The sequence below is a fragment of the Lithobates pipiens genome, unplaced genomic scaffold (assembly GCF_037356315.1).
Source record: "Lithobates pipiens isolate NorthernLeopardFrog02 unplaced genomic scaffold, aLitPip1_a1.2 Scaffold_18, whole genome shotgun sequence".
Lineage (NCBI taxonomy): Eukaryota > Metazoa > Chordata > Amphibia > Anura > Ranidae > Lithobates > Lithobates pipiens.
This window is the reverse complement of record NW_027507758.1, coordinates 576,772,562-576,786,745: the sequence shown is the minus strand read 5'-3', so window position 1 is coordinate 576,786,745 and position 14,184 is coordinate 576,772,562. Positions and strand designations below refer to the sequence as shown.

The 14,184-nt window shown below is 37.3% G+C and overlaps 1 protein-coding gene across 1 annotated transcript in view; it reads right to left on the bottom strand.

Annotated features, from left to right (window-relative positions):
- The window catches only part of LOC143989068 (cytochrome P450 2B12-like), a 70,674-nt gene that overhangs the window by 32,517 nt on the left and 23,973 nt on the right, over nucleotides 1-14,184 (bottom strand). Inside the window, exon 5 of the mRNA XM_077489080.1 lies at nucleotides 1,836-2,012. Within this exon, the coding sequence (XP_077345206.1) occupies nucleotides 1,836-2,012 (177 nt within the window). The remainder of the gene's footprint in view (nucleotides 1-1,835; nucleotides 2,013-14,184) is intronic.

Genomic DNA, 14,184 nt, shown 5'->3' with positions numbered 1-14,184 from the left:
CATCTCCATGTTGTCCCCTATCAGAACGGGGATCCCCCTGTTTTTTGGTCAGGCATTGCTGACACCTTTGTTGCCATAGTGCTGGGTGTCCATTGTGCTCCTGCACCTTTTAAGAAGGGGTGGCTCCCCATCAGTCCACCTTGTCTCACCTATCCATCAGAATGCATGTTCCTCCACTGTGGGGACACTTATAAGTTAGTGTTAGGTACCACAGATATTGGGGTGCCTTGATGAGGCTCTGTGGCTTACACATGCATTTTCAAATGTGTGCAGACTAAACCCCTGCTTTTAACGCATACTGTGATGCCGCGTACACACGATCAGAATTCTCGTTGGGAAAAGCTCTGATGGTTTTCCAGTCAGAATTCCGATGGAATTCCGCTCAAACTGTCTTGCCGGCACACAGTCACACCAAATTCCGACTGCCAAGAACATGGTGACGTACAACACGTACAACGGGACTAGAAAAAGGAAGTTCAATACACAGTAGACAATAGCTTCGATCTCATAGTTGAATCTGAGCATGCGTGAGTTTTTGCGTGTCGGAATTGCATACACACGATCGACATTTCCGATAGAACATGCTATCTAATTTTTGCTGGTGGGAATTCGGCCAGCTAAATTCCGATGGAGCATACACACAGTCGCATTTTCAGATGAAAAGTTCTCATCCGTAATTTTTTGGCTGAAATTCCGATCGTGTATACGCGGCATTAGACAGGTTATTTGGTTGTCTGTGGGCTGGTGGAAAGTTAAGCTTGGTTTATCCTTGGGTATAGGAGTGAGCAAGGGGCATTGTTTAGTTCACTGTCATCGGAATCAATGCTCACCAAACACGAAATTAGCAGAAGGGGCCCAAAGGGTGGCGCTCAAGAGCTGAAATTCCTCGTCGTTTGTCACTACATTCGTGTTGTCGACCGACAATTGTGTACCGTTAGTATGCAAGACAAGATCCAGGCACACGTCCTTAAGACAAAAATCTGACGCTCGGCCAATCGTACCATGTGTACGAGGCTTAACATATATTATTTTCCTGTACTGCTTTTGAACTTGTCTTCTGATTTTGTTGAATTTCAATAAACATATTTGACAAGGAAAAAAGTAAAATGATGTATTTACATTAAGCTGTTGAAGGAAAATATTGATTTTTGTTTTTTTTATTTTTATTTTTTTCACTCAATTGTCAGTTTGATTAAAAAAAAATCTTAGCAGGATGTTTATTCAAATAGCTTGCTAAATTAGAGACACATGTCATTAAAATACAGCGTAAATTATTATTTTTTTCTAATTTAAGCAAGTTAGTAATAAATTTGGCCTGGAGATCCAAACACTAATGACCACTGTTTTTTTGTGTGAAAGAAATAAACCAATCCAAGTATTATGCCGCGTACACACGACCGGACTTTTCGATGCACTAGGTCCGGCGGTCTTCCCAACGGACTTTCGGCGGAGGTCCGATGGACTTTCTGAATGAAACTGACTTGGCCACACATGACCGGACTAAGTCAGTTCGAAAGTCCTTTCGTTTTGAATGTGATGAAGTAAACAGGACTTAACAAAGGAAGTTCAATAGCCAGTAGCCAATAGCTGCCCTTGAGTCGTATTTGGTCCGTCGGACTAGCACACAGACGAACGGTTTTCCCGATTTTTAGTCTGTCGGCCAGATTTGAAACATGTTTTATTTCTAGGTCTGTCGGACACACACATGATTGAATTGTCTGCCGGATTCCAGTCCGCTGGACCAAGTCTGCCGGAAAGTCCGATTGTCTGTACGCGGCATTAGATGTAGTTGATTATTAAATTACCAATAACAGTAATTGAGAAAACAATTGTACCTTTTGTTGTTTTGCCCGAAATGCATCAATAAGGTTCTTTGGCTCATTTATGTCCACTGTACTCCTCTGTTTTGTAAATACCTTATTTATCAAAGCGTGCAAGTCTTCCATGTTTTCAATGGCTTTCAGATGCTTGCCAGGAAGTAAGCTTAACAGTCTTGGAAACATGCTATAAAGCTTGAGCAGAAAAAAAAGATTATTTTTTTTTTCTTAAAATGCAATTCAAAATGTAATTGTATAGTACTACATGTCTGAAGGAATGGTCAGTCCAGGGCCTTACTTTTCACCCAAAAACAATGACATGGAATGTGTTACTTTGGTTTTACAAAGGGCCACACTAGACTTTCAATTGCAAACAAATATATTCATAAATTTAGCCACTTACTGCTACTGATCAACTGTGTCCATTCACAGCCTGGAGCTCTATGTTGACAATCAACACAGGGCTCTGTACAGAGGGAGCGATCTCTGTTTCTCATCCCTGCAAAGCAGGGCTATAGTAAGAAACCAACCTCTTTAGTAAAAATCAGCACATATTTACACATTGTTAAGCACAAATTAAACCCCTTAATTGCCTTAAATCATGGGTGTCCAACCCACAGCCCCCCAGCTATTGAACTACAGGACCCATGAGGCATTGCAAGGAACGTCCCATGAGGTATTACAAGGCTGACATTTGCAAGCATGACTCCTGTTAGAAGTTTTTGAGGTAATTAATATCTTAAAAGATAAAAGTTTCTGAAAATATATGTAAGTTATATGTTTGGTGGTGAGTGATGGTTTCTGAAGGTCACACAACAGCAGATCATATAGGGAGGAGGGGATTTGCTGAGTAGGTATTTATATTTTGAGTTACTAGTCAGGACAATGGGTGGAGTTATGCTACTTATCTATAGACTGAACCATATTGGGTATATATGCAAATGTGGGTGTTATTAGGATATGCTGACATAACATCTTGAAACAGTATAAGAATGGACTAGGGTTATAGAGAAGGGAGGATTGGTGGGTAGAGAAAGGATTCTACACGTTGGAGAATGTAGATCAGATGACCCTATCCTCCTTCTGAAGCCATCACCATGCCATATGTTACCAGATGTAAATCTTGTCTTTGCTTGTCTTTCTGAAAAATAAACCAACTATTGAACGGACGAAGGATTCTTCAATTTCTACTCCTGAAAGTACGTTTGAAATGCCTTGGATGAGAAATACATATCTATGCTATACACACCCTTATATGGAGAAGGGCTACTGATTCACATATTACACAAAGACTTTGCTATTCATTAAGAAACGCCCCTGTGAGTGAGTATGTAGAGTTACATTACATTTTACTCTCTACATTCACTTTTAACATTGTCAAGCCAGCCGAAATGATCAATTGTTTTCCCTACTCCTTGCCAAAGGGAGGAATATGAGATTTGTCAAGTTTTGGCAACAAATGATCAAAGAACCTAGAAGGAGGCGTTTGCGTCAGATGCTTTCCTACGGTCCAGAGAAAACAGTGGAGGTTGAGTTTTTTTTCTCTTTGTTTTCTCACCTCTCTGTACACAGATGAAAAAAAAAAAAAGATACAGCCTACGAAGTTGATTGACAAGGCCAGTTGGACGGTATACTTCAAGTTATTTTTGGAAAATCCAGGACTTTGTGAAGACGTAATTTAGTTACGTTCGTGAAGATATCTGTCAAGGTTAGTTCCTAAGAAGGTGAGAGAGTCTCACATAAGAAAATATTGGGTTGTTACCCAAGAAGAAAATAGTGTTGAAATAGGAACAAAGACTTCACGTTATTTGAAAAAGTCACCATTGTAGGTACAGAAGCGAATGTACACTTTGGGTGAGCTAATATGGAAGTCGGATTTTGATGTTTGAAGATGGAAGGTCCAAGCACAAAGGCAAAGAATAGATCAACAGGCAAGACACTACAGCACACTACAGCACATAATTCATATAATAAGGCAAAGAGCTACAAGAAAAGAAGAAAAAGGAAGATAAAGCAACGAACAACAAAGTTAAAGGGACATTATTCATCTCTTGTTTTATTTTAAGTACACACAGGACTATCATACTAACAAGGGGTGAGTGTGTCTGTTTATATAAAAGGGTAATATGGCAATGGTTAACATCTCTAGGCTCAGAAGTAAGTCTCAGTACGATCGGGAAATGAATATATTTCATATGTATGGAATATAGGAATACATGCAGTAGTAAGGTAATTAATTAATTTATGCCAGAGTGTAAAGAAGTTCATTAAGAAGAAAATTAAGTTTAATGCTGCATGTATATCTTTATGTATTAAGCCCTGAACAAAGTTTTCAGAGAAAAAATATTGGTTAAAATGTGGAAAGAACTGTATGAAATTGAGATTATGGAAAAAACATGATGTTTAGTGTTTTACAAAAATTCTAAAGATTTGGTTGCAGGATATAATAAGTTAAGGATTGAGCAATTTTTACAAACTTGGATTTAGTTATTAAATTAAAAGTAGTAAATTGTTCTAATTTACTTAAGGTGACCCAGAGAAAATATTAAAATATGAAAGTTTTTGTTCAATATAAAAATTGTAAAAATAACTATTGTTAAAAGTTTTTTTAAATGAGTATTTCTAGTAAAAGTAAGGACTTTGGTTTGCGGGAGAAGTTTTCTCGGCGAAATCGCAGGTCATGGGCAGGACCCAATCTGTGAGTTTCACGAGATTGTCTTCTAAACAATTTTTTGTCATTATTATAATCAGGAAAGTCATATAACATAGTGTACATGATTTTTCGTAGATGTACAAACAAAATATGTTTAAGAAGTGTTAAAAAGGTTAAACATTTTAACAAACGAGAAACGAGATTGTTACCGAATTGTACAGTGTAGGGTGTACAAAGCATGGTAGCCAAGACTGTAAGTAACAGATCATTCTCTGAAGAGTATGTGACATGTGAGGTGTGAATTACCAACAGAGAGATGCAGATCAAGTTACAGACTGGTCAGTCATGCCATGACATTTTTCACTTTAATGATCAAAGCACAATACATTTTTGTGTTAAATTTTCCAGATACTTGGAAGAGGGTTCACTGATGAGGAAAATATATATTTAAAAGGTATCATTACTTACTAAAAGTAATTGTTTTGAAAAATACGATTTTTTAGGCCTTAATAACTTTTTTGAGAGTTCGTTGAGATTTTTGCAGACAAAGTATCTGTCTGAGTGAATTTTAATGAATTATATAGGCTTATATAGGCTTATATAGGCTTACTGTAGGGCAAATATATTTTTAATAACAAAAGATAACTTATATACAAACATTTGAAGATCTGAAGAAAGCCCTTATAAATTTAGTATTTTTGGTAAATATAGAATCCTCTCAGTGGTATTACACATAAAAAGTGTATGATGAAACAATTTCATTGGTATTTATAAATAAATGTGTTAGGGGTGCATTGTCCAATGCTACAGATCTGAGACATTGTGGGTTTAGCACCATTTGTTTTGAAAAACATCTTATGTTACACTAAAGGTGTTATTTCAAGGAAAACAGGAGGTGTCAATACACACAACTTTGTCTAATGGCAATTGAATGATAAAAAGATCAGTTGTAGTGTGAGGGATAGAGCCACAGTTGTGTAAATTAATCATGAGAATGTCACTTTTTCAACTTTTAGTGGACACATTGAAAGCTGAATTTAAGACTGTCATGTTAGCAGTCAGTGACAGAGCAGGTGTGGTTCATTCAATCATACTGTATGAGGAGAATGCTGGGTTCTGAAAAGAAATGTCAACATAATCAAATTTCTTTCAGAAACAGAATATTTAGGAAAGCCCAACCTAAATGAATGTTCTTTTACAAAATTAAAATAAATTGTCAGTGTAGAGAAAAAAACAGTAATCTGGCAAGATTATTCTTTTACAAGATTTAATATTAGTCACAGGATAAAGAGGGGGACTATGAAATGTTGTCTTAGTTAGAATCAGTACAGACTGATAAAGGAGATAACATTTATTGTAAAAATAAGTGGATTACAATAATAATGGATAGAGTTATTTTTAAATGAAAATATTTATTTTTGCATATCCAGGTACCTGACTGACTGATTGATTTTTTGTTTTAGCTTATAAAAATTCTGAACTACTCATTTTAGAACACTTTGTCATCAAACTTCTGAACATTGTTTTATTTGTTTATAGAATTATCTAAAGTGAAAGAGGCCTAACCTGATACTACAAAGTATTGAGGGATTTGGCAAATCTATATAGATTGATTTATATTAGTTTTATCACTTGCTACAGGAGGATTACAAGGATATTGTTTTTTTAGTTAATGTTTCTTTTTGATAAATTAATTGAGGTAATTCTAGAAAAAATAATATTTTTATAAAAACGAAGTTGTTGTGAACTTATGTCATATTCCATTGGGGTTGGTTTTCAAACCATGGAATCAGTTAATGATTTAAAATTTTATAGGACAGGTAGTGAAGGACATGTATGCTATTTTAGGTTTAGTAAAGTTTTTGTTTCTTATCATCTTAAGTACTCAGGTATTGTAGAACGTATGAATAGTATTGGTTAAGATGATAAAGGTAAATATTGGGTGACTTATTTACCTGCTATAGTTTAAAAACGTTATTATTTTCTAAACATAGGGTTTGTTAACTTTTTGAGTTAATGACAGTTTTTTGAGATTAGCATACTTAGTTTTTTATATTATCTGTTGTATAGAAAGTAGTATGGTTGCAAATTTTGCAAACAACAGGTATAGGTATTTCAGAAGTTTGTTCACAAAACATGGCTAGGCCTTTGCTAAATTTAAAAAGAAATGATGTCTTGAATGAGATTTCTACTTCTAATGAGTATGTTTAGTAATTTATTCTAGTAGCTAAAGTTATAGTTATAGATCTGAAGGTACCAAGGATGTCAACTGGGATATCAGCTGGGAAGATTATTTTGTTATTTTTAAGGTACATTGGGATTAAAGTTTTTGTTTCAAAAGTATTGGTAAAAATAAAAATAATTGGTAAAAATAAAAATAATTGGTAAAAATAAGAATAAAATGGGTAAACACAGAAAGGATTATCATTCTAAAATGGTTTACATTGATTAATGAAAATTATTTAGGAAAACATAATTTTTAAAAGAATTTGATACTTGTTTTCATTTTCTTTTATAGATATATCTTTCGTTTCTAAATTTAAAGAAAATGATTTTATTTTATTTTTTTTATTTAGTTTTTTAAATCTTCCATGACAATGCAACAGCATAACTACATTTCTATTTGTTACTATTTCTTGTTTTTTCAAAAAAATTATTATTTTTTGATTATGCTATCAAGGACTATCATTTTTTTGGTGAATTTCAATGATTTATTCATATGGACTTGCATCAAAAGCGACATATTGATCGGTCGATCATTATGTGAGGGGGAGTTAGGATGTGCTTCTCATAAGAATTTTTTTATGAATTATGAATAATGATGATAGTAATAAGATAATAGGAAAGACAAAAAGGTATAATTAGAGTATATGAAGAAAAGGATTTCAATGTGTCTAAACAAAGTTATTGTTGAATTTAAATAATTTTGAAATGTTTAAAAAAAAAAAAAAAATAGAAAAAGTTGCTTGCTGGTCATGGATAGATGGATAAATAAATTGAAAAATAAATAGAATGATAGAATATATAAAATATGACAATCAACTAATGGGAAAGTTTTTATGTATTTTGTTTCAAATCTGTATTAAGGTTAGAATGAAACAATTTTATAAATTGATTAAGGAAGAAATGAAAAAAAAGATAAAAAATTATGACAAGTATTTTTGGTCGGAAAATTACTTCTGGTTTATCTGATCCAGTGATTAGCTATGGTACATCTGGAGCAATTGATTCAAAATGTGTATGAAAGGGCGCCATAAATGAAGTGTGAGTGATTTAGCTAATATTCAAGTTGTGTGAATGTCATTTTGGTACCAGTTGTTCTTTATGACCAGAGTTTATGACTAAAGGTCAGTAGGTCAGTGGTTTCACAGATAAGAAAACACATAGAGAGTGTGTCATATAATGGAACAATATACTTGAAAAGAAGATCATTTTTAAAGTAAGATCATAGATTATCCATAAAATATTTATATGATATGGTTAAAGTTATAAGAGTTTCACAAGAAGTTAAATACATTTATAAAGTTGAAAGAAGAAAATATTTAGTATTACATGATTTAGATGGAGAATTAATTAAAATTAAATATAATAGTTTATACTTTCTCAATGGAATGAAATATTTAAATATTTTTCATAGAAACATCTCAGAATTTTTGAAAATGTTTATGTACAAATTCTAACTCACTAAAATGTATTAATGAGTATTGTATTAATGTTTATTGTATTGTTTGTATTGGAAAAAAGAGAATCAGAGACATTTATTATTTAAGATGAATGCACTTATTATTTGTTGAATATCGTGCATTGAGGGGGAATATGTTAGAAGTTTTTGAGGTAATTAATATCTTAAAAGATAAAAGTTTCTGAAAATATATGTATGTTATATGTTTGGTGGTGAGTGATGGTTTCTGAAGGTCAGACAACAGCAGATCATATAGGGAGGAGGGGATTTGCTGAGTAGGTATTTATATTTTGAGTTACTAGTCAGGACAATGGGTGGAGTTATGCTACTTATCTATAGACTGAACCATATTGGGTATATATGCAAATGTGGGTGTTATTAGGATATGCTGACATAACATCTTGAAACAGTATAAGAATGGACTAGGGTTATAGAGAAGGGAGGATTGGTGGGTAGAGAAAGGATTCTACACGTTGGAGAATGTAGATCAGATGACCCTATCCTCCTTCTGAAGCCATCACCATGCCATATGTTACCAGATGTCAATCTTGTCTTTGCTTGTCTTTCTGAAAAATAAACCAACTATTGAACGGACGAAGGATTCTTCAATTTCTACTCCTGAAAGTACGTTTGAAATGCCTTGGATGAGAAATACATATCTACGCTATACACACCCTTATATGGAGAAGGGATACTGATTCATATATTACACAAAGACTTTGCTATTCATTAAGAAACGCCCCTGTGAGTGAGTATGTAGAGTTACATTACATTTTACTCTCTACATTCACTTTTAACAACTCCCAAAGGCAGAGGCATGATAGGACTTGTAGTTCCCTAACAGCTGGAGGGCCGCAGGTTGGACACCCATGCCCTAGATGTTAACCCCTGCCCAGCCAGTGTCTTTAGTACAGTAATAGTGTATAGTATTATCACTGATCACTGTATTACTGTCACTGGAGATGTCAGTGGCAGTAAGTCAGTCCCCCCTACCCCCCAGTATCAGTTAGTGTCAGATTGTCCACCGCACAGACCCATTATAAGCAGTGTTAATTTTGGCAGCAAATTTTGATCTAGTTTTAGTCTTATGCCCCGTACACAAGATTGGACATTGAACGGACATTCTGACAACAATGTTTTTTCTGATGGATGTTGGCTCAAACTTGTCTTGCATACACACGGTCACACAATGTTGTCGGAAATTCCGAATGTCAAGAAGCCAGTGTGGCTCTTCTGCTTGATTCTGAGCATGCATAGAACTTTGCGTCAGAATTGTGTATGCACAATCGGAATTTCCGACAATGGATTTTGTACATGTTGGACATTTTCACATAGGGGTGTACTCACATTTGTTGCCAGCGGTTTAGACATTAATGGCTGTGTGTTGAGTTATTTTGAGGGGACAGCAAATTTACACTGTTATACAAGCTGTACACTCACTACTTTACATTGTAGTAAAGTGTCATTTCTTCAGTGTTGTCACATAAAAAGATAGAATAAAATATTTACAAAAATGTGAGGGGTTGTACTCACTTTTGTGAGATACTGTACATACACACACAAACACACACACACAAACACCTTTTACACACCTGCTTTTACACGCACATGAACTTTAATGGCATCCCAATCTTAGTCCGTAGGGTTCAATACTGAGTTGGCCCACCCTTTGCAGCTATAATAGCTTCTGGGAAGGCTGTCCACAAGGTTTAGGAGTGTGTCTATGGGAATGTTTGACCATTCTATCAGAAGCGCATTTGTGAGGTCAGGCACTGGCATTGGACGAAAAGGCCTGGCTCACAGTCTCCACTCTAATTCATCCTAAAGGTGTTCTATTGGCTTGAGGTCAGGACTCTATGCAGGCCAGTCAAGTTTCTTCACTCCAAACTCACTCATCCATGTCTTTATGGACCTTGCTTTGTACACTGGTCCAAATAATTTGGTGGAAGGGGGATTATGGTGTGGGGTTGTCTTTTCAGGGGTTGGGCTTGGCCCCTTAGTTCCAGTGAAGCAAACTCTTAAGGCATCAGCATACCAAGACATTTTTGACAATTTCATGCTTCCAACTTTGTGGGAACAGTTTGGGGATGTCCCCTTCCTGGGCACCAGTGTACAAAGTAAGGTCCAAAAAAGACATGGATGGGTGAGTTCAGGGCGGAGGAACTTGACTTCAACCCAATAGAACACCTTTGGGATGAATTAGAGCGTAGACTGCGAGACAGGCCTTCTCGTCCAACATCAGTGCCTGACCTCACAAATGCGCTTCTGGAAGAATGGTCAAACATTCCCATAGAGACTCCTAAACCTTGTGGACAGTCTTCCCAGAAGAGTTGAAGCTGCAAAGGGTGGGCCAACTCAATATTGAATCCTACGGACTAAGACTGGGATGCCATTAAAGTTCATAAGTGTATAAAGGCAGGCGAACCAATACTTTTGCTAATATAGTGTATATACCATAGTTTATAGACGCTATAACTTTCACACAGACCAACCAATATCCCCCTTTTTTATAACCAAAGACATGTAGCAGAATACACTTTGGCCAACATTTATGAAGACATTCTATTATTATTGGATATGTTTTATAGCATAAAGTAAAAAACATATTTTTTTTCAAAAATGTTTGTATTTTTTTGTTTATACATTAGAAAATAAGAAACCCAGTGGTGATCAAATACGGAAGGGAAGTGGAGTGGGAATTCTTCTAGCCCCATGCAACACCTATCAGGTACTTCACCCACCTCCCTCTCTGACACTCTCCTTTTTTTGAAGCACATTGCATTAATCTATTCTCGCACATTTCTCTAAGAATTGCTGTCATCCCCATTGCCCCCTGGACCAATATCAGCCTTCCTTGATGACTTCTCTGCCTGGCTACCCTACTTTCTCTCTTCTGAAATCCCCACAATTAAAATTAACAATACTATTACTTCTAAACTTCTCAGTCTAACCTCGTCGATTGACCTGAAGCAATGGATACAGGCTCCTACTCACTCCAATGGAATCATCCTTGACCTTGTCTTCTCCTATCTGTGCACTCCGTGCAACCTTTTCAACAATCCTTTCCCACTCTCTGATCACCACCTTATTAGTTGTGCTCACTCCCTGTATTCCACCTCCTCTCCCTCCAACCGCCTAACAGTTACACGTAGAAACCTTCGCCACATCAACACTTCTCTTCTCTACTGTCCTACTGAACACCTCTGACAAAATCTCACCCCTGGCCTACCCCAACCTAGCCACTTTCATCTACAACAGCTCAGTGTCTTCCTCCCGAAACAAGGTTGACCCCCTCACTACACGCAGAATTAGGCCCCGACTGCTGCAACTCTGGCAAACAGACGACACCAGAGGTCTCAGAAAACATAGCTGCGCTCTTGAGCATCTGTGGCATAAGACAAAGTTCCAGGAAGACTTCACACAATATAAATCTGCCCTCCTAAAATACTGTTCCTGCCTTCACACTGCCAAACAGACCTACTTTATCACACTCATTAACACCTTGTCATCCAGTCCATGTCAACTCTTCTCTACCTTCAACACTCTACTCTGTCCTCTACTGCCTCCTCCCACCAATTCACTCACTGCCCAGGAGATCGCCATTCACTTCAAAACTAAGATTGACACAATTCATGAGGAGATCTCCAATGCACAAAAACCTCCCCCATGCAACACCCCATGTCCACAGATACAATCATTACTTCCCTCATTCAACACTGCTACTATTAATGAGATTGCTAAACTTTTATCTAACACTCATCTAACCACCTGTCCCCTGGATCCTGCTCCCTCGCAAATGCTATGCTCACTCTCTGACTCAATTCTACACTCTCTAACTCACATTTTCAACCTCTCCCTCTCTTGTGGCAACTTCAGAAAATGTCTCTAAAACATGTGCTAGTCACCCCCATACTTAAAAAGCCCTCACTGGACCCCACCAAGCTTAACAACCTACGTCCCATCTCCTTACTCGCCTTATCCACCAAACTTCTTTAAAGACTGGTCTACAACCAACTAATCGACCATCTGACTATGGATAGACTTCTTAATCGCCTTCAGTCCAGATTTTGTCCTCAACAATCCAAGGGAACTGCCCTCCTTAAACTCTCAAATGACCTACTAATGGCTAAAACCAGTGGACACTATTCTGTACTACTTCTCCTGGATCTCTGTGCTGTCTTTGACACAGTGGATTACCCCCTCCTCCTCCGTAAACTCCACTCCTGTGGTCTCTGTAACTGTACTCTTCGCTGGTTCTCATCCTACCTATCCCACCACTCCTTCAGCGTCATTTACAACTCTACTTCCGCCTCTCCTCTTCCTTTCTCCATTGGGGTCCCCCAAGGTTCTGTTCTTGGACCTTGCCTTTTCTCAATCTACATCACCTCCCTGGGTCAGTTGATTGCCTCCCACGGCTTTAAATATCATCTCTACACTGATGACATCCAAATCTATCTCTCCACCCCCCAGCTCTCTCCATCTGTCTCCTCATGCATTACCAACTTACTAACAGACATATCAGCCTAGATGTCATATCACTTCCTCAAACTCCACCTATCCAAAACCAAGCTCATGATATTTCCTCCCTCAGGTGCCACTTCCCCTGATTTCTCTGTCAATCTCAATGGCTCAACTATCAAGGTGTTCCCCCACACCAAGGTCCTAGGTATAATCCTGGACTCTGAACAAACCTTTCGGCCCCATGTCCTATCATGATCCAAAATTTCCCACCTCAACATTTCCAAGATATGCCCCTTCCTAACCAATGTCACCACAAAGCTTCTAATCCACTCCCTGGTCATCTCTCGCTTCGACTACTGCAACTCCCTCGTCATTGGCTTACCTCTAAATAGGCTATCCCCACTTCAGCACATCTTGAATGCTGCTGCCAGGCTCATCCACCTCACAAACCACTCAGCGTCTGCTTTACCCCTCTGACAATCCCTCCATTGGCTGCCACTCTTCCCAAGACCTCCTTCTCTCAAACTCCCTTGTCACCTCATCCCATGCTCACCTTCATGACTTCTCCAGAGCCTCTCCCATCCTCTGGAATGCTCTACCCCAATCTGTCTGATTTTTCGCCTACTTTATCCACTTCCAGACGATCCCTGAAAACTCATCTCTTCAGAGAAGCCTATCTGGCCCCCACCTAACAACTGTACATTTATCTTCTCAATCAGCACATTGCCCACAGTTATTACCTCTTGTATCGCTTGACCTTGCCTCTTAGATTGTAAGCTCCAAGTAGCAGGGCCCTCTGATTCCTATTGTATTTATACTGTCTACCCTCAAGTTGTGAAGCGCTATGTAAACTGTTGGCGCTATATAATTCCTGTGTAAAAATAATGTATAATAACAAGAAACTGAAATAAAGTATACCGGAAAAATTCTCACTTAACCTGTACTTATGATGGACATTTACTCGTGTGCCCCTGCCCTGTTCACCTGACCTTCAATCCCAAACCACGTTAAATATCCAATTGCCTTCTGGGGGACCAGGAAGGAATTTTGTTTTTTTCCCAGGTAGAGCAAATTGGACCAGGCTTTGCAAGTGTTTTTTTTTTACTTCTTATGGCTCAACTGTAGGTATAGGGTTTTGTATATGTAGTGTGTTTTAGTTCAACCAATAAAAAAAAAGTACTTGACTATGTAACCTCATCCTATTTTAAAACTTTTCTTACACTTCTCTTGATTAAGCAAACTCTCCAATTGCTTCACTCTTTCCACTAGGCTGCAGAATGTTTTTGTATCTGTGTACTATATATATACACTGTGTGTGTGTGTGTGTGTGTGTGTGTGTGTGTGTGTGTGTATATATAATATATATATATATATAAGATTGAAAATATATATATAATATATTCTATATCTCTTTTTATATATCTTTTTTTTTAAAGTGCAGTACTTAAGGGTCTTAAGAGGTGTGTGTGTGTGTGATTCCGCCAGCAAAAGTCTGATGTGAGGTTTTGGTTGGAAATTGTGACCGTGTGTATGCTCCATCAGCCTTTTGCTGGCAGAATTCCCGCCAGCAA